Here is a 23024-nt window from a genome sequence, read left to right on the forward strand (position 1 = left end):
TAGTTGCTCTTCTTGACACCAGGCCATCCTCCAAAAGTCTTCGCCTCACTGAGTGTGAAGATGCACTCACACCTGCCTGCTGCCATTCCTGAGCAAGCTCTGCACTGGTGGTGCCCCCATCCCACAGCTGAATTAACTTTAGGAGACTGTCCTGGCACTTGCTTGACTTTCTTGGGGGCCCAGAAGCCTTCTTCACAACTATTGAAGTTCTTGCTGATCCAATAAATGGTTGATTGAGGTGCAATCTTACTAGCAGCAATATCCTTGCCTGTGAAGCCCTTTTTGTGCAAAGAAATGATGACTACACGTGTTTCCTTGCAGGTAACCATGGTTAACAGAGGAAGAACAATGATTTCAAGCTCCACCCTCCCTTTTTTTTTTTTTTTTTTTTTTAAAGCTTCCAGTCTGCTGTTCTAACTCAATCAGCATGACAGAGTGATCGAGCCTTGTCCACGTCAACACACTCACCTGTGTTAACGAGAGAATCACTGACATGTCAGCTGGTCCTTTTGTGGCAGGGCTGAAATGCAGTGGAAATGTTGTTTTTGGGATTAAGTTCATTGTCATGGCAAAGAGGGACTTTGCAATTCATCTGATCACTCTTCATGACATTCTGGAGTATATGCAAATTTCCATCATAAAAACTGAAGCTGTAGACTTTGTGAAAACCAGTACTTGTCATGCTCAACTTTTGGCCATGGTGGTACGATCAGGTGATTGTGGCTGAAGATCCCATGCATCGCTATGCGGGCGGGGCGGCATGTCGGGCACCAGATCGCCCAGTGTGTAAGGATCGCCCAATATGTCGGCCTGCTGGCAGCCAGATCGTGTGTCTCATCGCTAGGTACACACAGTTTAGTGTGTACCCAGCTTAAGACTGCTGCAGATCAGCTTTTGTTCGATCTCCTTTTATAAGGGCTCGTGACAGCGACTACGCAAATGGGCCTGTATATTCTCTTTTGCATCATCTATTTTGACTTTGCCTATAGTATTCATAATCTATCATGTTTGGTAAAATATAAAGGGGGTTTATGGTAATCCCCTGTGAAAGCACTATAGTAGTTTAAGCTGCTTTTAAATGCTTGATGAAGTTCACCTGAAGTAAGGAAACCTACTTTAGCGAGCATGATGGTGGCTTGTGTTTTTTATTTATTTATTTTTGTCCCTTATTTCTTCTTCACTCCCTTCTCTTCATGATGAGTACTTGAGTCTAATATTGCCACCAATTTATGATCTGTATTATCATACCTCCACTGGCGAAAAGGATTAAAATGCAAGAAAGCCAGCGTGCCCCCCCAATTGTGTTGCAATTCTCCTAAATTTTTTTCTATACGTTGTCCGTTTACCCATACAGTCTCTTGTATTGCTCACACATTGTAAGCTGATGGGTCTTACATGGGCCATAATTTGTCAGTGCATTGGTGAGAATGGCACCGTCCACCCCTATTGTGTTTATTAATGTGTGACGTGGCTGCTAAGTGTTGTGACATTGAAGGAAGAAAGTATGGCAGCGGCATGTGATATTGCAAATTTGTTTTGTCACGTTTTGGGAACAGCCTGGTTTTCGCAACTACCGTCATGTTTCCTCCTGCATTTGTAATGTACTGTTGAAAGTAACGTAATTTTGTGTGGTAAGTTTATTTTTGACTCTGTGGCTCTCTCACTGGTGCTCTACAACTTCTAGAGCGTGCTGATACTTCCAGCTGCAGTGCCACAGGGTACCTGACAGTGCAGAGTACCCCCTGCAGGTTGCTTTTGTCATGGTTTTATTTTGCTACCCTCTCGAGAACCACAGGTTGCTGAGAATCTATGTCTCACAAACTGGTTTCCCTGCTACTTTTGATCCTTGTTTAATATCAACCCTTATGCTGGGTACACACTGGCGGATCAATTGATCGGCCAATATATCGTGCCCCGTCGGCCTGTGTGTATAGACGATATGTCTGTGAACAATGTTGTTCAGACAAATCGCATTGGCTGTGCTGCACGGCCAATGAACAGATATGTCTGCTGACATGTATGTCCATCGGCAAGTGTGTATGGGCGATCAGCTGATCGCCTGTACACAGGGGTGGCGAGAGAGGGGGGGGGCCGGGTACTAATTACCCAGGTCTGGCACCACTCCCCCAGCCTCTTAGGTCACAGCAGCCCAGCACACGCTGCTGTGTGCTGGGCTGCACTGGGAGACTGTCCGAGGCTGCTAAAGTAGCAGCCCCCGCAGTCTCCTATGCCAAAGGGGGGGAGCGATCGCGCTGATCGCGTCCCCCATTGGCTGTGCGTCGGGCTGAGGGACACACAGCGCCACCCTCCCCAGCGCGCAGTGCCGCAACTGATTTATTTTCCTGAAGGGGGCGTGGCCACGCCTTCCACAATTAGGCCATGCCCCCTACCCGCCCCCAGACCTGCCCGACTCGCTGCAGCAAGGAGATGAGTCATTCAGTGTGTATGAACGACTATCTGTAGATCGAGGTGATCTGCATATATATCACTATAGTGTGTACCCACCTTCTAACCTTTGGTATATGTACGGATGTGTCCTCACTCAAGTCTCAAAACTCCATGCAGCACGATATGCCTGGCGTCCCATACTACTCTGCTAGCATCTGGTGTCTTGTCTAAGTTGCAATGCGATGCAACTAGGCCATGCCTGGAGACTGTGCTGATTAATTTGATATGCAACACTTGTATATCTGTGTGTGACTGAGACTGTAAATGGAAATTGGTGTAGAAGAAAGCTGCGGCCGCTGCATCGTAGCACTTCACATGCTGGTTGAGGTCGCACACAGATATAAAAGTGTCACATATCAAATTAATCGACACTCTCCTGGTGCTTCCAAGTCGCATCGCATTGCGACTTTAGAATCATTGGGCACGATTCTACTCTATGCGATGTGAATAGCGCTGGGAGTGAGCTCCCGGAGCTATTCAATGCACCGCGCTGCCAAGTCCGACTAGGATTTCTTCTCGCATCCCCCCCGGGGATGAGAGCAGAAATCCGACAAAAGTCCCGACGCGAGGCCGTTTTCTGCCCTTAGCGCCAGGAAAACAGCATCGCGCCGGGAAGTTAGGTCGGGGAGTGCCCGTTATCGCGCCTTAAACAGGGTGTAGAACGGGCATTCTCCGACTAAACACAGCGCACAATTGAATAGCTTCGGGAGCATCTCCCGGAGCTATTCACATCGCATAGAATAGAATCGTGCCCATTGTCTGTAAAAAAAAAAAAAAAAAGACGCTTGTTGTTAGCAGAGTCTAATGGGACCAGGCGCACCAAGAGGGGCTGTCTGATGCAACGGCAGCCAGGACAAGTGTGGACAGGTCAGGTTACCGGAGATCTCTAGTTTTGTCACAGCTAGGTCTTGTGTTTGACATAAATGTAGGTCTTAAGGTGCCTATCCACTCGAAGGCAGGCAAAAGACTGCACGATTACGACTTTGTATCGTGCAGTCGTTTGCTCGTTCAGTGCAGGCTCATCACAGACTGACAGTCGGTCAGTGCAGGCTCATCACAGACTGACAGTCGGTCAGTGCAGGCTCATCACAGACTGACAGTCGGTCAGTGCAGGCTCATCACAGACGGACAGTCGGTCAGTGCAGGCTCATCACAGACGGACAGTCGGTCAGTGCAGGCTCATCACAGACGGACAGTCGGTCAGTGCAGGCTCATCACAGACGGACAGTCGGTCAGTGCAGGCTCATCACAGACGGACAGTCGGTCAGTGCAGGCACAATCAATCATCTGCAACCATGCTGAATCTGTCGTTAACGTGAGGTTGACCAGCATATTTGCACGATGATAAATGTCTAAATGACCAATTTTTTAAACAATCTGCAAACTATTATCAAACTATATAGTTATCGTTCAATTGCTCATTTTAATCGTCTAGTGTATAGGCACCTTTTTAGTGTTAGTTTTCATCACTTTTGACGTACAACAGCAGTTTTATGTTTATTGCAGGCTGCTTGTTCTAATGGGTAAAAGTGCATTGTGCAGATCTGTTTTGGTGGTAGCTATTCTTTAATCTGAAGCAGAGATTTTAATAACTTGCTCATGTAAATATTTGCTTAGGCAGCTTGGAAGAGAAGTGTTGGTATTGTTGTACTGTGCCCCTGAATGCAATCCTGTAACTGCTGATTCCAAGCCTCTGAAAGCTTGACACCATGCCCTCATTGTGACTTCAAACGGAAGGCAGCCTGCCAGTTCTGTCATCGCTGGAGCTCTAGAATTCACTTGGTCTCCTCATCTTTGCTTTTCTGCACAGTACCGAATTGAGATGTTCTTGCCTGTAAGAGTTTTAACCACTGCAGTGTAAATATACCACGCTGGAGACGTGACCATGTGATGGCATTACTGTTTGTCTTCTATCCATAGTCTTATTACAGATTACTATTTGTTTTATAGAAAGTGTTTCTGCTTAGCCCTTCTTGCTATGGGAGTTTGTCATTTGTTTTCTCTTTGCTTTTATTTTTTTCCAGAAAAAAAGTTACATTTTTGAAAATGTGTTTAGGTTATTGGGTCCAGTTTGTGTAAATCTTAATGATACCTTTTGGACAAATGATGCTGCCATGGCAGATCTTCTACCAGCAAGTCCCTTAATGTTGTAATAGTGAAGAGCTCCTTCTAAATAGTTCTTCCTCCTGCCGACTTAGCCATCCGATTGGTGCACACGACACAACGGCATTACAAATTGCTGAAACGCCAAGTTCTACGGCAGGACGATTAATAAATATGCATACTACTACACGTTTTACACATGCTAGTGTGTGTGAAATTATGTTTGTTCTCAATTATAAGTTTTATTAATATTTTATATGGCGCCTCATGGGGTCCACATTGCCTTACAAGATACATAGACAGAAACGGAATGAACAAAACCAGAAAAGTGACTTGACTGCAGCGTAGAGTAGATCTGACATTCAACCATTCTTAAGTGACTGTACATGAACATATCTACAATTGCTATGCATCAACACAGACTGATTATGTATTGTCTGCTGATTGTAGTCTGACGTTGCTACAAAGCGGTATTCAGGATCTGAGACATTAATAACATTGGAGAACACTACAGTCTAGAAGTGGCTAATAAAACAGAATGGTTTGTGTGCCAATGTGTGGTTCTTTTATATGGGGGTACTTGTTTTTATATCTAGTTGCCCTTTATACATCGGCACTTTTCTGCATGCTCACAATGTCACACCTGGCCTTTCCTGACCTTTAACAAGGTGACTATTGGCTCAGGAGATTTCCCACTGCCCTCCAATTATTGTACCTGGGGTGCAAATTATACAAGTCATTTCAAGCCATGATGGTGGTATTTGAAAGGCTTGTGCACCTCTCATAGACAGGCAAGAAAATCCTTCCATTGTTAGTCATTTAAAACTTAAATCTTTGCAGCTTTTCGTTGCGCACAGTGTTGTGTTTTTCCAATTAAGCTAATCCTGAATGTTTTTGTAACTTGGGAACCACCTGTGGTATTAGATGAGGAAGTAATTGTCATACTAGTATTCGTTTGTGAACCCGGTGTCTGATATTCGTCTGTGTTGGTGTCTGGAGGCTTTTACAGGAAGCTGGCAGGCCTAAGGAGACCTCCTGGCATCTAGTGAAGAGCACTTCCCTGACAGGGAAACGAACCCGGGTCTCGGCGGAGAGATGGCGGATCGTACCCACTAGACCACCAGGGACGTCGGTGTTGAAGACAAGTTATGTGCAATCGGAGGGGAGTGTGGCAGTAGTTTGACCAGGCTGATACTGGATTAATGCTGTGTGTGTGAGAGATAGATAGATAGATATATATATATATATCTATCTATCTATCACTCCTCTTCTTAAGGTGGGTACAGACCTGACAGATATATCTGCAGATGGTCACTCATACACACTGAACGACTATCTGCATGCTGTAGGGGGTATGGCCTAATCGCGGAAGGCATGGCCACACCCCCTTCAAGAGAAAAAAAACATTTGCAGCACTGGGGAGGGGGGCGCTGTGTGCCCCTCAGCCCGGCGCACAGCCAATGGGGGGCGCGATCAGCGTGATCGCTCCCCCCTTTGGCATAGGAGACTGCTCCGGCTGTACACACTGGCCTACGGGGGCACTATATATTGGCTGATCAATTGATCGGCCAATATATCGGCCAGTGTGTACCCAGCATTACTGTAACCGGAATGCTGGAGTGGTAGATCTTGGCATCGTATTCACCAGGCTGAAACTGGTTTGTCGCTGTAGTCCAGGATCCAGGAGCACTCAGATGGTAGCCGGACCGGATGCAGACAAAACACTGGCATGAGTAGTAGGTGATGATACCAGGAACGGCATCAAATGGAGCAGGAGCCAGGAACACTCACATGTAGTGAGAATGGTATACACAGGCAAGTTGTAGGTTCGGATAACTGGAACAGGTAGGTATTCTCTGTGCAACTAGTGGGATAGCTGCTTCGGGCATAGACTAAACCGGATGCTGACCGGACACTGGAATGGATAGTGGATGCTGATACCAGGAGCGGCATCAATGGTCCAGGAACACTCACCATATGCAATGAGAATGGTATACATAGGCGAGTTGCAGGTTTGGATAGCTGGAACAGGTTGAGATTTTCTGTGCAGCCAGTGGAATAGCTGCCCCGGGTGTAGATCACTTGCAGGAATCCGTATAGCAGAAGGAAGCAAAACTGCACAGACTGGATACAAGTAAGCAACAGGAGCTCAGTACAGCTCACTCAGTAGGAACTGAGGTTAGAGTCAGCAGCTGGGATATATACTCCTGGGATAGGCTGAGCAGAGACAGACAGGTGGTACGGTGAGGCTCAGGTTATCACTTGATTGGCTGTTGCAGACAGGTGATTGGGACATGTCACTGCAGTACTCTGTAGCAGGCTTAGATCTTGCTTGAGGCCTAGCAGGCCGAGAAACACTGAAGCCTGTGCGTCTGGGATGTGATAGAGAATGCTGGCAGAATCTGTAAGTGACCTGGAGGCAGGGGAAACAGGCCCGGGTTGTGACAGTAATTGATATGTGATTTGCTTACTATTTTATATTGGGACAACACTTTTGTTAAAAAAGACACATGATTCTATCAATTGCAGCTGTGGTTATTTATTTTTGTATATTGTATTTGAAACTGTCTCAAGCAGTATCCTGTCTGAACAGTGACCTCAGTTTGCCTATTAAAACACACATCTAGTGATCATTATAGCACCCTACATCGGTCGCAACCCTTGCAGTTCCTCTTTCCTGCCTGGTATGTCGTGCTCTGGTGATTCTAGCACACTCTGGTCTGTATCGTAATAGTTTGTTGCATTAGCTGTGATAGAAGCACCAGAGCAGAAGTGACACCACAGGCAGTAAAGAGGAACTGCATGGGTCGTGACAGGTGCAGGGTGCTAAAGCGAACACTACACAGCTACAACAGCACTTGAACCCCAAGGGCCACTTTAACCACCGCTTCTGAAATACTCAGCTCATGCTTGGTTTTTAAGGGCAGTTTTATGTAGGTATACGTTGGACGCACACATGGCCCTGCTGGTTGGCTGTTTGATGTTGCCGCTCATGTGCTGACAGCCTGAATGGTCAGGCAATTTGTGCTATCACTGGAGCTTGTTAATGTAATTGGGAGAGATCTATGCGCACATACTGATAGCTGTAATCTCCTAACCCTATTTACCGATACGTCCATCCACAGCAATTCTGTCTGGTCTACAGATTTTATATCCACTGTCATTCTGTGGAGATTGTGTTTCTAGCATTTATTCTGACATGCAGTTCTACTAAGTTGCTATTTTGGGATTTTGTAATGGGTTATTAAGACTGTGGTTGCCATAATCTACTTAAGGCCTTGTTTTGTTAGATCTCCCCTCTCTTACTCATGACTAAGCTTTGCAGATACACGATGAGTTGCAAATGTCGTAGCCAAGTTCTGAAACACCGCTGAGCTTTGGATTTTTAAATATCCACATTTGAAAGTGACGAGTTTAAGACTACTCCCAATAGTTTAGTGTTCCTTCTGGACATTGCCACAGCAGTGAATGGCCATGCTATGCTGGAAGTGGGTGACATCCTCTGGAGAGAGATCGTAGAAGTAAAAAATCTGACCTAAACCTCTCACAAGCACCGGCAATATCCCGGGTCAAAAGGCTGTAATATAACCTTCAAATGATAGCCATCATTTCCAAAACCTTAATTCTGTATGCAGAATTAAGGAACATGCGTTATGGCTCCTCATGGAACCATAATGCATGTTTTCCTGCTCTCCTCACATAATCACAAGTGGATCAATTAGTATCACTTTGGATCTTTGAAATCTGTTGGTCAGTAATGAATATACCTGTGCTCCATGGAAAATATGCACTGTTTTGGTTAACTGAGGACTGAGTTGGAAAACTCTGCTCTAACCTTGCAGCTGCTTCCCTTCCACCACTCAAAATACTGATCATGTATGTGACCATGGAGTCGCACCCAAGAGTTCTTTGTTGTAGTAATTGAGACCTTAATCTTCCCACCTTCAATTACTCACAGCTCCTTAGTGACTTTGGAGTAAGGAATGGTTTCTTGGGTTGCATCAATGCTCCTTTGTGGCTTATGTCTCATATAACTGTGTCTGTGTAACAATTGTATTTTCATATATAGCGTTCCCGCTAGGCTGTTTTAGCGGGGCGCGGCGCCCTGCCCTCCTTCTGGAGGGCAAAAAGCGCCCTGCCCTAACAGCCTGCGGGAGCCGTTCTCACCCGCGGGACGCAGTGTCCCGCGGGTGGACAAACATGCGGTGACCCGGTTCTGCAGCGCTTGGGGGCTGCCCGGCATATCCGTAAGCACTGGGCACGCCCCCAAGTATGACGAAAAGGGGACGTGTCTTATAGACATGCCCCCTTTTCATAACCACGCCCCCTTTTCGGGCGCACGCTCAAGATTGCCCTCTCTAGCTCCGGTGCCCTGCCTGCCGCCGGAGCTAGAGGGAACACTAATATATACTGTATGGACAGCGCATTCCTTAGATGGTTCAAATAATTTCTCATCTGCATGCAATAGATTATCTTCAGGAGTCTACCCATCGTCACCAGTGCCACTGCTATGCAGTATTCCGCAGGGTACTATCCCATCTCCTATGGTATTAGCAGTATACATGCCACCACTGGGTAAAATAAGACACCATGGCATGGTCTACCACTGCTATGCAGATGACACTCTGGGTACTGAGAACACAATACCAATCTTAAATTACTGTCTAGCTGAGTTCTTTTCCTTCTTTTGTAATCCCTCCATTTCTCCATTGTTACTTCTGCTTAAAGGACATTTGTGCTTTTTATTGAAGAAGAAAATACTATATCACTTTGCCTCTGGGCACATTTTTTTTTTCTTCCCATGTTATATATAGTTGTGTGTGTGTGTGTGTGTGTGTGTGTGTGTGTGTGTGTGTGTGTGTGGTGAAAACTTGCTCTTTACTTATGTAAATGTTTAAACAGGCCACAACAATTGAATGTTACCACCTGATCTCCCATCACTTGAAACAGGAGATCGGGAGAGAAAAAACAATTGAATTCCCCTCTGCCTGTTGTCTGCTTGTGTGGCGACTAGCTTTATGTTGGCATTGTCCAGATACTTAGACAATTTAAGTAAATGGTTTATATTGACTTTTTTTTCTTTATTTTTGTCTTTTCAGCCGCATGAATTTGATGAATGCCGTTTCGATATCAGTGTTAATGACAGTGTATGGTATCTGCGCGCACAGGATCCGGACCACCGGCAGCGATGGATAGATGCTATTGAGCAGCACAAGGTAGAACTGTCTATTCATTTGTAAATAGTGAGTTTATCTAGAATACAAAGGCAACAGTCTGCTCTGATAAATGTCATATCTTAGACCCCTAACTTTTTATTTATTTTTTTGAATGAAATTGATATCTACAAAATTTGCTTCCGAGACTATTCTACTTTTAAGTGTTTTATTGAAACTGTGCCCATTTTTTTTTTTATTATTGGTATAAGGGTGGTTGGTAGCAGGGGAGTACAAAAATCTGGCCTTCATTATAGTAACCTGTTGAATGAAGGCAAATAAACTACTAGGGGGAGGTTCAATGAAATGTAACTTTCTGTTATGACTGCGTTTGAATGGCAGTAACGACACCCATCATCGTCCTCCCTTCGTCTCTACACCATACCTCCTATTGCCACACGTTGTGCAAGAAAATGAATGATGTTGGGCTACTGTGTGTACATTATGGTGTACATCGCCCAGGTACATGTGGTGTTACATGGCATTGAATTAAATTGACCCTTTTACAGTAACAATTATAATGATGATTAATTTTCTTGGAGTATGTATAGGACTAAGGAAATAGGCATTTATAGGAAAGGATATATTTGAAGCTGCTCAGCATGCTGGGATCCTGCTACTCAGCTTTGTAAACAGGATCACTCTATTTTATGGGTGGGCAGTAAGCAGCCCCCCAGAATTACACATCCCAGCATGCCCTGCCACGGTTTTGCTATCTGTCCATGCTAAAACTGGAACAAGGCATACTGGGATATGTAGTTCAACAGCTGGAGGGCCGCTTATTGCCCACCCCGTCTATTTGATAAAAAGAGGCTAATAAACATTTTGCTTGCTAATTACTATCCCTTTAGAGATGTGAACTTAAGTTTCAGATGTTCATTAAAGTAGTAGTTATGTGGTTTGATGTCCCACACCCCAATTCACTGTATCACAAAGCAGATTTTAAGTGTAATTGCTTAAATTATCACTTATTTGTAATCGGGACATGAAGGTAATACCCACAAAGCGTCCACAGCGCCACACAATGGTGATAAACCTAAAAACATAGCTACACAGCCTATGTAGAATACACAACAGCCAACCAATTCCAGGAGCTTCCGTTAATCTCTTTCCAAAAACCCTATACTGTGTCTACTACTTGCTGTGCTGGGCCTTAGGCCCTGATTCAGAGCAGGACGCTCTTTGTGAGCGCTCACTCTATATCTGGGCGGCCTGTTTTTCTTTTTTGCCGGCCTCCAGGCCGCTCGCTCAGCTGTGGGTGACCATTCACAGCTTTTGCGAGCGGCCAGATGATGGTCGCGACCATCAGGCTTGCGACTGAACCCTTGTGGGAGGGCCTCGTTCCCGCAAGCCCCAGTGAGCTTCCTGCTCTAATGGAGCAGGAAGCTCACTACTGACGTCAGTAGGGCCGCCCACAAACAGCAGGTGTTTCTTCAGGAACGCCTCCGTTTGACCAGCCACCTCCCCCTCCCCTCCTACAAAATGGGGCGAGCGATCGATCAACATCGACAGCCGCCCCATTTGTAGCGAGCAACTTTCTCACTCGCTCCGGGGCTTGCGCATGCGGAATGCTCAACCATCGACCCGCATGCGAGCGGGTCTGCATCAGGCCCTTAGTACGACTGATATATTTGTTTTACAGCTTTTCTTCTCCTATGCTGCTGTCACTGTACCTTGAAATGGCTGACACCTGAACAATAAAACACTGAGCTCAGTGTGTTCTCTGAGGCTCATTGTAGAAGTAGAACTCGTGTAATGTTAGTTATTGTGGAAGGAATCTGGGTCCATTGGTTTGAGGAAATTGGGTACATAACTGGAGTCTGTTCAGATTAGGTTTCCTCTTGTAGCTTGCCTATCTCTTGCCCCAGAAAGAGACTATATTTACTGTATAAAGATAGAAAATATATACTAATACGTGGGAGAATCGAGTCTATTATTAACCATATAGGATATGAAGTCCTAGATTAGATCACATATTGAATTATTAACAGTCCCTTTAGGGTATTTATACATTCCTCAAGCTTTGTTTTTATTCTATAAAATACACTTTTTCAAGTCTCGTACAGAGATCCCTTTTAACTCATGAAGTTCTGGGTATTAAGGCTTACACTATGAATACCTAGCGATATCATTTTGCATCACCAAGGGTTTTCTCTATAAAAGGGCGAACAAACTGTTCCCTTCGCAGCCAAGCAATAAGCTCACATGTAATAGTCCCACAGTGCTAGCTGGAACACCAATTTGAAAAACAATTGTGCACCCTCCCATCAAAATGGTATTCTCAACACAGTCACCCAATGAGAGAAATGACACGTTTTTATGTAGGTTTCTCACAGTACAAGTGTTGCCAAAACTGACTCCCCTCAATCTTGGCTTGTCTTCCCTTACTCCCACAACAAAGACTTTGGCATACTGTTGCTTTGCAGCACGTGCAGACGTAGCATATTTTCCAATAATCAGCATTAAACTGTTCCTGGCGCAACAATAGTGATAACAAGCTGGTAAAATATTGACTTTTACAGAAACTATTTTAAAGGGAAACTAGCCCTAATATGCAAGTTAGCCTCTAACAAGGCCAGACAACATGTGGCTATCCAGGTATTTTGAAACTTCAAGTTCCAGCATGTCCTGCTAGTCATCAACTCGAGAGCCGCAGGTTGTCCATTAAAGTGTTAATATAGCATTAACAAATAAATGAATGTAAAAGTTATTTTGTCTATTTAGAACAAATATGGGGTAACATGATTTGTGAGGGCAGAAAGTTTCCCACATTCCAGTGCCTGATGTGGACTGAATATATAGATAATGTTATGCAAAGTGTTTATGTGGAACTTTAATAACCTGTTATATTTTATAGATGGAATTGTTAGTCCATTGCTGCAGAAGTTAGTGGAGTTTACCAGGGCTTGTGTAAATTGGTAGAAAAGTATTTTGTAATAATTTTTATTGGCTGGATTATTTTGCATAAACATGACACTATATAAAGTTATTACAGCCATGGCCAAAAGTTATGAGAATGACACAGTATTGGTTTTCACAAAGTTTGCTTCTTCAGTGTTTTTACACCTTTTTGTCAGATTATACTATAATATACTGAAGTAAAATTACAAGCATTGCATAAGTGTCAATGGCTTTTATTGATAATTACATTAAGTTTATGCACAGAGTGAATATTTGCAGTGTTGACCCTTCTTTTTCAAGACCTGCAATTCGCCCTGGGGTGCTGTCAATCAACTTCTGGGCCACATACTGACTGATGGCCGCCCTTTCTTGCCTAATCAATGCTTGGAGTTTGTCAGAATTTGTGGGCTTTTGTTTGTCCACCCGGCTCTTGAGGACTGACCACAAGTTCTCAATGGGATTAAGATCTGGGGAGTTTCCTGGCCATGGACCAAATTTTAGATGTTTTGTTCTCCGAGCCACTTGGAGCACCTTGCCATAAGGCAAAAGTGATAACTATCATGCTGGAAAAGGCATTGTTCGTCACCAAACTGTTCTTGGATGGTTGGGAGGGAGAAGTTGCTCTTGGAGGATGTATTGGTACCATTTTTTAATTCATGGCTGTGTTCTTAGGCAAAATTGTGAGTGATCCCACTCCCTTGGCTGAGAAGCAACCCCACACATGAATGGTCTCAGGATGCTTTACTGTTGGCAAGAGACAGGATTGATGGTAGCGCTCACCTTTCCTTCTCCGGAGAAGAATTTTTCCAGATGCCCCAAACAATCTGAAAGGGGGGGATTCATCAGAGAAAATAACTTTACCCCAGTCCTCAGCAGTCCAATCCCTATATTTTTTGCAGAATATCAGTCTGTCCCTGATGTTTTTCCTGGAGAGAAGTGGCTTCTTTGCTGCCCTTCTTGCTATCCTCCAAAAGTTTTCTTCCTGTGTCATGCCAACAGTAAAGCATCCTGAGACCATTCATGTGTGGGGTCGCTTTTCAACCAAGGGAGTGGGATCACTCACAATTTTGCCATGAAAAAAGAATCCTCCAAAACATCCAAGAGCAACTTCATCATTAAACTGTTCTTGGATGGTTGGGAGAAGTTGCTCTTGGATGTTTTGGAGGATTCTTTTTTCATGGCAAAATTGTGAGTGATCCCACTCCCTTGGTTGAAAAGCGACCCCACACATGAATGGTCTCAGGATGCTTTACTGTTGGCAAGAGACAGGATTGATGGTAGCGCTCACCTTTCCTTCTCCGGAGAAGAATTTTTCCAGATGCCCCAAACAATCTGAAAGGGGGGGATTCATCAGAGAAAATAACTTTACCCCAGTCCTCAGCAGTCCAATCCCTATATTTTTTGCAGAATATCAGTCTGTCCCTGATGTTTTTCCTGGAGAGAAGTGGCTTCTTTGCTGCCCTTCTTGCTATCCTCCAAAAGTTTTCTTCCTGTGTCATGCCAACAGTAAAGCATCCTGAGACCATTCATGTGTGGGGTCGCTTTTCAACCAAGGGAGTGGGATCACTCACAATTTTGCCATGAAAAAAGAATCCTCCAAAACATCCAAGAGCAACTTCTCCCAACCATCCAAGAACAGTTTAATGATGAACAATGCCTTTTCCAGCATGATGGAGCACCTTGCCATAAGGCAAAAGTGATAACCAGGTGGCTCGGGGAACAAAACATCGAAATTTTGAATGCATGGCCAGGAAACTCCCCATACCTTAATCCTATTGAGAACTTGTGGTCAATCCTCAAGAGCCGGGTGGACAAACAAAAACCCACAAATTCTGACAAACTCCAAGCATTGATTAGACAAGAAGACATGGGCGGCCATCAGTCAGTATGTGGCCCTGAAGTTGATTGACAGCATGCCAAGGCGAATTGCAGAGGTCTTGAAAAAGAAGGGTCAACACTGCAAATATTCACTCTTTGCATAAACTTAATGTAATTGTCAATAAAAGCCTTTGACACTTATGAAATGCCTGTAATTTTACTTCAGTATACAATAGTGACATCTGACAAAAAGGTGGTAAAAACACTGAAGCAGCAAACTTTGTGAAAACCAATACTTGGGTCATTTAATGTCTCTTTATTTTAGAAGGCTTTGCAGTTTGGGGGCAGATTAATTTTTGGGACATTCTGACATAGGAAGTTAATGATTGTATCCTAGAATCAGAAAAGGCTTAAAGCCCTTTCTTTGAAATGCCAAACAGCAGGGCACCTGTATGTGTCTGTGTAAGCTTTAGTCAGTGATAGACCACAGAACATATGGTGAGAAACACTTTGCTGTTTATTTAGAATTTCTGTGGAGTAGAGGAAGCATAGTTTTGTAATTATAGTAGTTTTTTTTCAAATAGAGAATTTGGTTTAGTGTGTTTTGTAACAAATTGGAAGGAGGTCATTGTCCCTGTTTTGTAATCCAAAGATGAACTCAATTGACAAGTTCCTGTGAAATGCGATACTGCATTCCATTCTGCGGCTTAGCCTAGCATCGGCAGCTCTGCCCTGTGCTAGAAAGCGCATCACTGGTCCATAGAAAGTGGCCATTAGGGAATTAAGCCGACACCAACCAAGAGGTTTTGCAGCAGTGTGGCCACACATACCCAAGTAAGCGGTCTATAGGTGCTGGTAACCAGTAAGAACCTGGTGGTGGCAGCAAGCAGAATGTCCATTATACAGTGGGAGGCGTCAGTAACAGGCGGTTACTAACTGTGAGATGGAATTTTTATTCCCAGGAGTGGTGAAGTAAAGGGGCATACACACTAGATCAGGGGTCAGGGAACTCTTTTACACCCCAAAATATATTTACATGCGCTGACGTTGCCCCCTTGATTTGAAAGGAAGGAAATCATATAGTAGTGCCCCATAGTTATGCCCCTGTAGTGGTGCCCCCATATAATGCCTCTGTAGTGCCTCTTGTACAAAAAAAACCCCACTTACCTTAATCCCTGCTCCTGCATCCGCTGCCGTTCTGTCCGCCCGGCTGCTCCTCGGAACTATGGGAGAGACATCATGACTTCTCTCCCATAGTGCGCATGGAGAGAGGTGGAAGCTGGAGTTCAGAAGAGAACTCCAGCCTCCGGCTAACGCGGCGCTGCAGGGAAGGAGCCAGGCGCCTGCTGGTAATAACATCTCAGTGGGCGTCCGGCTTAGAGCCTCCCTGCGGCACAGCCGGGCATGCATATGAATCATTATATATCATAGAGTATTTCAAATGCATGCCCGGCTGTCCGTCCATTACTCCCAGGAATTGAAATTTTACCCCATGTGGGGTAATTTACTCCTGTTCCCTGACCACTGCACTAGATGATATAGTTATGATCCATATCGTTCACATTATCGTTATTATTCAAGATTGTCCAGTGTGTATGCACAATATTGTTAATGTAATGATATACTCTACCGCGGATCCATTGCCTGAACTTGCAGGGCAATCTGACAATATCGTCAGATTCTAGAAGTTCGGGTATGTGACCGGATGACGTCACTGAACGATATCGTTTAGTGTGTATGCTAAAATCGTTTGCCTGGAACTCCAAGGGATAACACTAAACGATATCGCTCATGGAGCATATCAGTTAGTGTGTGAGCTTTTAAGTCCACTCAGGTTGCTCAAGGAAGTGTAACAGTCTGTGCACATCTTGCCTGCCTGGTGGAGTAAGGTCATCAGCAGATATCTGGGCATGGAAATCTGGCTGGATTTAGCTTGCACCCCAAAGAAGTGGAAGCTGAAGTCGAGGATGACTTCCATACTACATTGGCCAGAAAATTGAACAGCAGCAGATCACACAAAGTTGAATTGGTTACAAATGTAAATACAACACTCTGCACATCTGCAAATTTAAATTTTTCTTTTTGCATTTCTACACTTTGCGATTATTGTTTACATAGACTTGGATTTATAGAAGCGGTTTAAAAATGTAACCTACTGTCGTATATGAAGAATTTGACACGTTCTTCTTGGGATTACAGTTCTTGCAATGCCACACTCAAGAAAACAAATGATAAAAGCTGAAATCCAGGCCGGTGCATGCATTGTAAGCTGTAGCATCTAACTGCCGTAACTCATCCTAGGATATTGCCAACTTTGAATATATCTGTCACAGACCCGGTTCTAAAATGCTATAATCTCTTAAACCTCGTATCCACTAGGCCAGTGATTCCCAACCTCGGTCCTCAAGGCACACTAACAGTCCTGGTTTTAGTGATATCCATTCTTAAGCACAGATGGTTAAATCAAAATAACTGAGGTACTAATTAAGGGCCTGATTCAGACCCACTCGCAAGCGGCTGTCCGCTTGCAAGTGGGTCGATGGTGTGCTCTGCGCATGCGCACGACTGTGGGAGCTCCGTCGTGCGCATGCGCCAGACGCGCCGAGCGAAGGAATTTCCTTCGCTCGTTGTCTGATCAAAGGGGGCGTGCTGTCGATGTTGATTGACAGCACGCCCCCTTTGGTGGGCGTGCCGGGGCGTGCCTCCCTGACGAGGGCGTTCCCACGGGAACGCCTCCCGTCAGAAGCCGGCCCACTGACATCACTAGTGATGTCAGTGGGAGTGATTTTGGCTCTGATAGAGCCAAAATCACTCCGGGGCTTGCGGTTGAAAACCTCAACCGCAGGCTCCAGGTCGCAGTTTCGATGGTCACGACCATCGCGACCATCAAACTGCAAGCTCGTATAGGCTGTGGGTGGTGAGGGCGGCCCTCATTCAGAGCGTGCGCTCTGCTCAGAACGTACGGCTCTGAATGAGGGCCTAAGTCACCTGTGCTCAACTGTGGCTATCCTTTAAAAACTGGACTGTTAGTGTGCCTTGAGGACCATGGTTGAGAACCCCTGCACTAGGCAATATAAATGAGCCATTGATCAGTTACAACATCGTCATAGTTCAATCGCTCATTAATCGTGCACTATAATGTCGGAAAATACCAGCGATGCGCGCTCCTGCTGGTTGTTTCCGACATCAGTCATCGCCTGAACAATGCCGGTCAATATGACAGATTGGTCATGTTCGGGGATGAGGGAGGGTGTCTGCACTGAACGACATATCGTAGAGTGTAGTCACTGCACATGAGGAACGACTATACGATTACAATGTTGGAATTACTGTCGTTCCTCTATCTGCTAGTGGGTACGCACCTTTACCTCTGCTGGATAGCATGAAAGCGGAGGTCACTGGTTCCTGTGTGTGCCTTGTTGCTATTAAATGGTCACGTATTGAATACAAGATATTTGACAGAACAATCCCTGACTCTTCTCCTGGAAGCAACATAAGTTCATTGTGGACTTTCAAGCGGCTTTCGCTACATGAGTATGGTGTAAACTTGTCTAAAAAGAGCAGTCTTTTGGCACCCTTCCCAGGTTTTAGCAAACTGGATGAGCAGGACAATCTGGTGGGGATTAAATAGACATGAATAAACTGGTGTTAATAAGAAATAACAGGATTTACGAAAATAAAGTAAAATCATTCGTGTCTTTTAGAGTTTCGTTGTGAACTCTCCTTCGTGTGTCATACAGCTACACTCATTGCTGTATAACTGGATTATTTTTACTCTTCAAAACTGATTGGTCTAAGGGGGCGATTAATTAAATCTGATATTGGGACTTGATGTGCGGATGCTCATATTGCTGATACTTGTAGCCCATCATCGCTCTCTTGCTACACACTCCTACTGGTGTGCGATGTAAAATGAGCGATGTTGTGGTAACGATATGCTGTGCCGCCTTTACAGGCGTTCCAACAGTTGCAGAGACGTTTAATTGCATTGCCCCCTTGAATTCTAGCATTAAGTGATTTTTATATTTTAACTGGTTAATGAAAATATTTTGTGTAGTAAAAAGGCAGTAATTACTCTTTATTTATGGCTTACAAGCAGGGCCACCCACATAGCCAAAGGCTATTATTAAGAATTTCAGAATCTTTTTTTTTTTTTTTTTGCAAAGGGGGCTATGTTCCAAACAGCCATTTACTGTTTCTATCTCTGTATAATATGTATTGTCCTAAACTTAATTTTATTAGACAATGAGAGGACGTTTTATAAGGATGAATAAAATGTCCCGCACTTTGTGATCATGTCTGAGTATGACATACCAAAGCGTTTCTTCCTATAGTATGTGCAGGGTGTACTTCTAAATGTAATGAGCACGGGATGCCAGGAGAGTTGTGGTTAAGACTGATAACTCTAAAGGAAACTTATTGGATTTTAGGCATGATGCTTCAGAGAACCTGAAGTCCAGGCTGGTGCATGCATTGTAAGCTATAGCATCTAACTGCCGTAACTCATCCTAGGATATTGCCAACCTTGAATATATCTGACATAGACCCAGTTCTAAGATGCTCTAATCTCTCAAATTGTGTATCCACTAGGCGATTTAAATGAGCGATTGAACGATTACAACATCGTAATCGTTCAATCGCTCATTAATCGTGCACTATATTGTCAGAAACTACCAGTGATGTGCACTCCCGCTGGTCGTTTCCGACATCAATCATGCTGGTCAATCTGCCGATAATGACAGATTGGGCATGTTCGGGGATGAGGGAGGGTGCCTGCACTGAACGACATATCGTTCAGTGTAGGCACTGCACATTATGAGGAACGACTATACGATTACAATGCTGTAATCGTACTGTGATTCCTCTATCTGCTAGTGAATACACACCTTTACCTCTGCTGGTTCCTTGTCAAGTTCAGCACTCACGTGAGCCTGTGTGACGTGGGTCTGATAGTTAATCAAAAAAGCAACCCACCTGGTCTGTTTACAGAAAAGTTTATATTCCCCAGTATCTCTCCCACTCCCTATTAACTTGTCAAATATAAATACCTCTACTTAAGCGTTTCAGATCTCCCTACAACAACAAATAAGACCCATTATAGTACATAGATGTAGCATTAATTGGCCGAATTCACAAGTAAAATGGATCCGATGAGCAGAGACCAATCTTATTAAATTAAGTTTTATATATGAGATGCTCACAATGCTTAATGTATATACAAAAATAAATAAGGGCATACAAACATAGGAGCTCATTCAGACCTGATCGCTAAACAGCGGCCGCTCGCTTGCAAATGGGGCCGGGTATGCAAATCAAGCTTTTGCGGTGTAAGGACGCCATCTATGTCCTAGAGACCGATGGCAGTGAACATACGCAGCACTATAAAACCTCTCTCGCTGCACACGTCATCTCCAGGAAGTGTGTATTAAATCAGGAACATCGAGGGCCATTGGAGCTGCTCGCAGTGCTTGTGATAGACCCTACCCTCCCGCAAGCACTGCCGCCACTTTGCTAATTATGCACACCCATTAAACTCCGTTCTGACGGCCAGACACTTCGGCGTTCGCACATCCACACCCCTGTTCACAAGCACCTTCCACTGTTACCACCCTCAAATGGCGCTGTCACTCAAAGTAGCAGCCAGTCTTTGTGCAACGAGCGCTCGATTCCCGATCGCGAAGACTGGCATGCGCATTGCGAATCATCCGCAGATATGTGATTATCGGCAACAGAGCGGCCGCTGCTTAGCGATCGGGTCTGAATGAGCTCCATAGTCTTGGGCAAATTATTTTTAACCATTAATTTTGTTTTATAAAAAAAAAAAATAAGTCTCCCTTTCATGAATCTGTTTGCAGGGAGACACCAATAAATTGAACAATTGTCAATGTCAGATTGGCTTTTCAAGAATTGTACAAAGTTTCAGAATGCTACATGGCATTTTATGCCTGCCTGGGCTGTCTCATAGTACCCCTTCTTTCCTTGATTTTCTGTGTCAATGCAAATTAGGTCTCATGAGTTATAGTGATAGAATGAACATGTTTTCAGTTTTATAGTACTTGATCTGTTTTTTATCTTGTTTAGACCTCCTTCTTTTAGCTACCTCCCAGACAGCCAAATCACCCAAGCAAGAATGGATTAGATGGGTAGAACGATGTTCAGCTGGTGATACAAAGACAAAGCATATTATGTAGTCAAATAAAAATGTAAAATCAAAATTGGCACGTGTTTCTAATACTGTGCAAAATTACGTCTGCTATATTTACCCTGCCTGGGCAGTAAACTGTACATCTTAGTATACTGACCTTTTTTAGACATATTTTTATTTTTGGTTACAATCGTATTCATATGGCCTATGCTAAAAACCTCTACAGACGAAGATTTGCCATTCTGACATACCAGGTGCTGCAAGACATCCATTTTCTGGCTGCTGTAAGGCGATTGTTTGTATCAAAAACGACAAATTAAACAAACAAACACATGAGCTGTATTGATCGGTGATGTGCGCAATGTCATCCTGCACCATAAACAGCCGAGAGGTCTGTAATGGAACAAATGGCTTCTAAAATGTCAGTAATCAATAGCTTCAGATCTGCCTGTTGTGATTACATTCTGGGTTACCAGCAATGAATGCAATGGGCAGAATTTACAAAGCAGTGGCTTCTGTAAGCCGCTGCGTCCTGGCGGGTTGCAGGTGAATATTTTAAACTGCACCCGGAGTCAGTGTAAAGCGTACCAGGCTTTACACTGACTGGGTGCTGCTTCTTATTTATTATTATTTATTATTTATTACCAGTTATTTATATAGCGCACACATATTCCGCAGCGCTTTACAGAGAGAATATTTGTCCATTCACATCCGTCCCTGCCCCAGTGGAGCTTACAATCTATATTCCCTAACACATGCTCACACACATACACACTTGTGATCAATTTTGAGGGGAGCCAATTAACCTACCAGTATATTTTTGGAGTGTGGGAGGAAACCGGAGTACCCGGAGGAAACCCACGCAAGCACAGGGAGAATATACAAACTCCACACAGTTAGGGCCATGGTGGGAATTGAACCCATGACCTCAGTGCTGTGAGGCAGTAACGCTAACCATTACACCGTCTGTGCTTCTTAAATTTTGAGTATTGTGTGACCTGACCATCCATTACATCCACGTTTATGCAGATGCATTGCAGTGCCCTGGCACACCTCAAGATTGGTTCAGTGTCTTTATACGCTGGAGGCTGATCATCTGCGACTCTAAACCATACACCCTTGGCTTAATACTGTTAAATGCATTAAGGCCCATGTTTGTGTATTTATGATTCATGTCTGTATAGAAGTTGAGCTAATAATTGATTTGACTCACTCATGTTAAGTGGTGCAGATAAAATAAACGGGTACATTTAAAGATTATCTTTCAGGACTTTTCCACAAGTTGAAGTGAAACAGTCAGAACTTTGACTTGAGATTTTCCTTCCACCTCAGAATGTTCATGTGCAAAGTGCATGACTGCATGGGTGCAGACCTTTGTTCATAGCATATGAAATTCTGCTTACCTTGTCAGCTCTAACCCTGATTTTGAAATGCTCTATCTTCCATACCCACTGTGATTTAGGTCATTTTGAACTCAATTAGCTATAAGTGCTGTGTGCACTGGTAGACACACACTTATTATTTGTATGTGTGTGTATATATATATATATATATATATATATATATATATATATATATATATATATATATATATATATATATATATATATATATATATATATATATATATATATATATATATATATATATATAAAATTTTTTATTTTTTTTCAATGTAAGAACCAAATACATTTTAAGGAGTATTTGTCTCCAAGCGCTTGTAAATTAACATATGCTATTCCAAACGAACCAATTAAGCTGAGGAGGCTGCACAGGCATGTGGGCACTGGCGCAGTGCCCGTATATGTTTACAAAAACGGTCGATAACTGATTATCTATTGGAGATCTTTTCGTAGGATCCTTGGGATGGCTGGAAAATTTGGTGGGCTAGGGCCACATCGAATTGTGTACTCACCTTCAAAGTATGCCAACTGTGCCACGAGCACGGTTTGCCTATGCTGCTTAGCTAGGGCCGATGGTTTTTTATGTTATTTCTTTACTACAGAAAGTTACTATAATTTCCTATTCACAGAATGGAGTGTTGTCTATCCCTCATTCATTTGTGTGGTGGTTTTTTTGTTTGTGTTTAAATCTATTTGTTAAACTGGTGGTATTCCTGTGATGTCATGATTCAATTTACAAATGTAGCCTAATCAATTTAACTCCATACTAATCTCTCTAATCTGTATAATCTGCTACAGAGACTACACTTAATCCCTGTTAGTCACTTCTGCTGAGGCTGCCTGTTTACAGGTTTTGACCATTTCAACAGTATGTGGTGGAAATCCTGAACTCTGGCCCATTCAGAGCATCCACAGCAGATGTATTTAACTCTGTTATAGCATTAAACCATCTTAAATTAAAATCAAATTGTTCTAAAAATGTCCTTTTTAAGG

At 43.7% G+C, this 23024-nt stretch overlaps 1 protein-coding gene across 2 annotated transcripts in view; it reads left to right on the top strand.

The window, feature by feature from the left end:
* CERT1 (ceramide transporter 1) overlaps positions 1 to 23024 on the top strand; it is a 119017-nt gene that overhangs the window by 17661 nt on the left and 78332 nt on the right. For both annotated transcript variants that reach the window (XM_088443733.1, XM_088443734.1), the window contains exon 3: positions 9651 to 9767. In XM_088443733.1, the coding sequence (XP_088299859.1) occupies positions 9651 to 9767 (117 nt within the window). The remainder of the gene's footprint in view (positions 1 to 9650; positions 9768 to 23024) is intronic.

This window comes from Taudactylus pleione, unplaced genomic scaffold, assembly GCF_031769625.1.
Source record: "Taudactylus pleione unplaced genomic scaffold, aTauple2 ptg000333l, whole genome shotgun sequence".
In the NCBI taxonomy this organism is placed as follows: domain Eukaryota; kingdom Metazoa; phylum Chordata; class Amphibia; order Anura; family Myobatrachidae; genus Taudactylus; species Taudactylus pleione.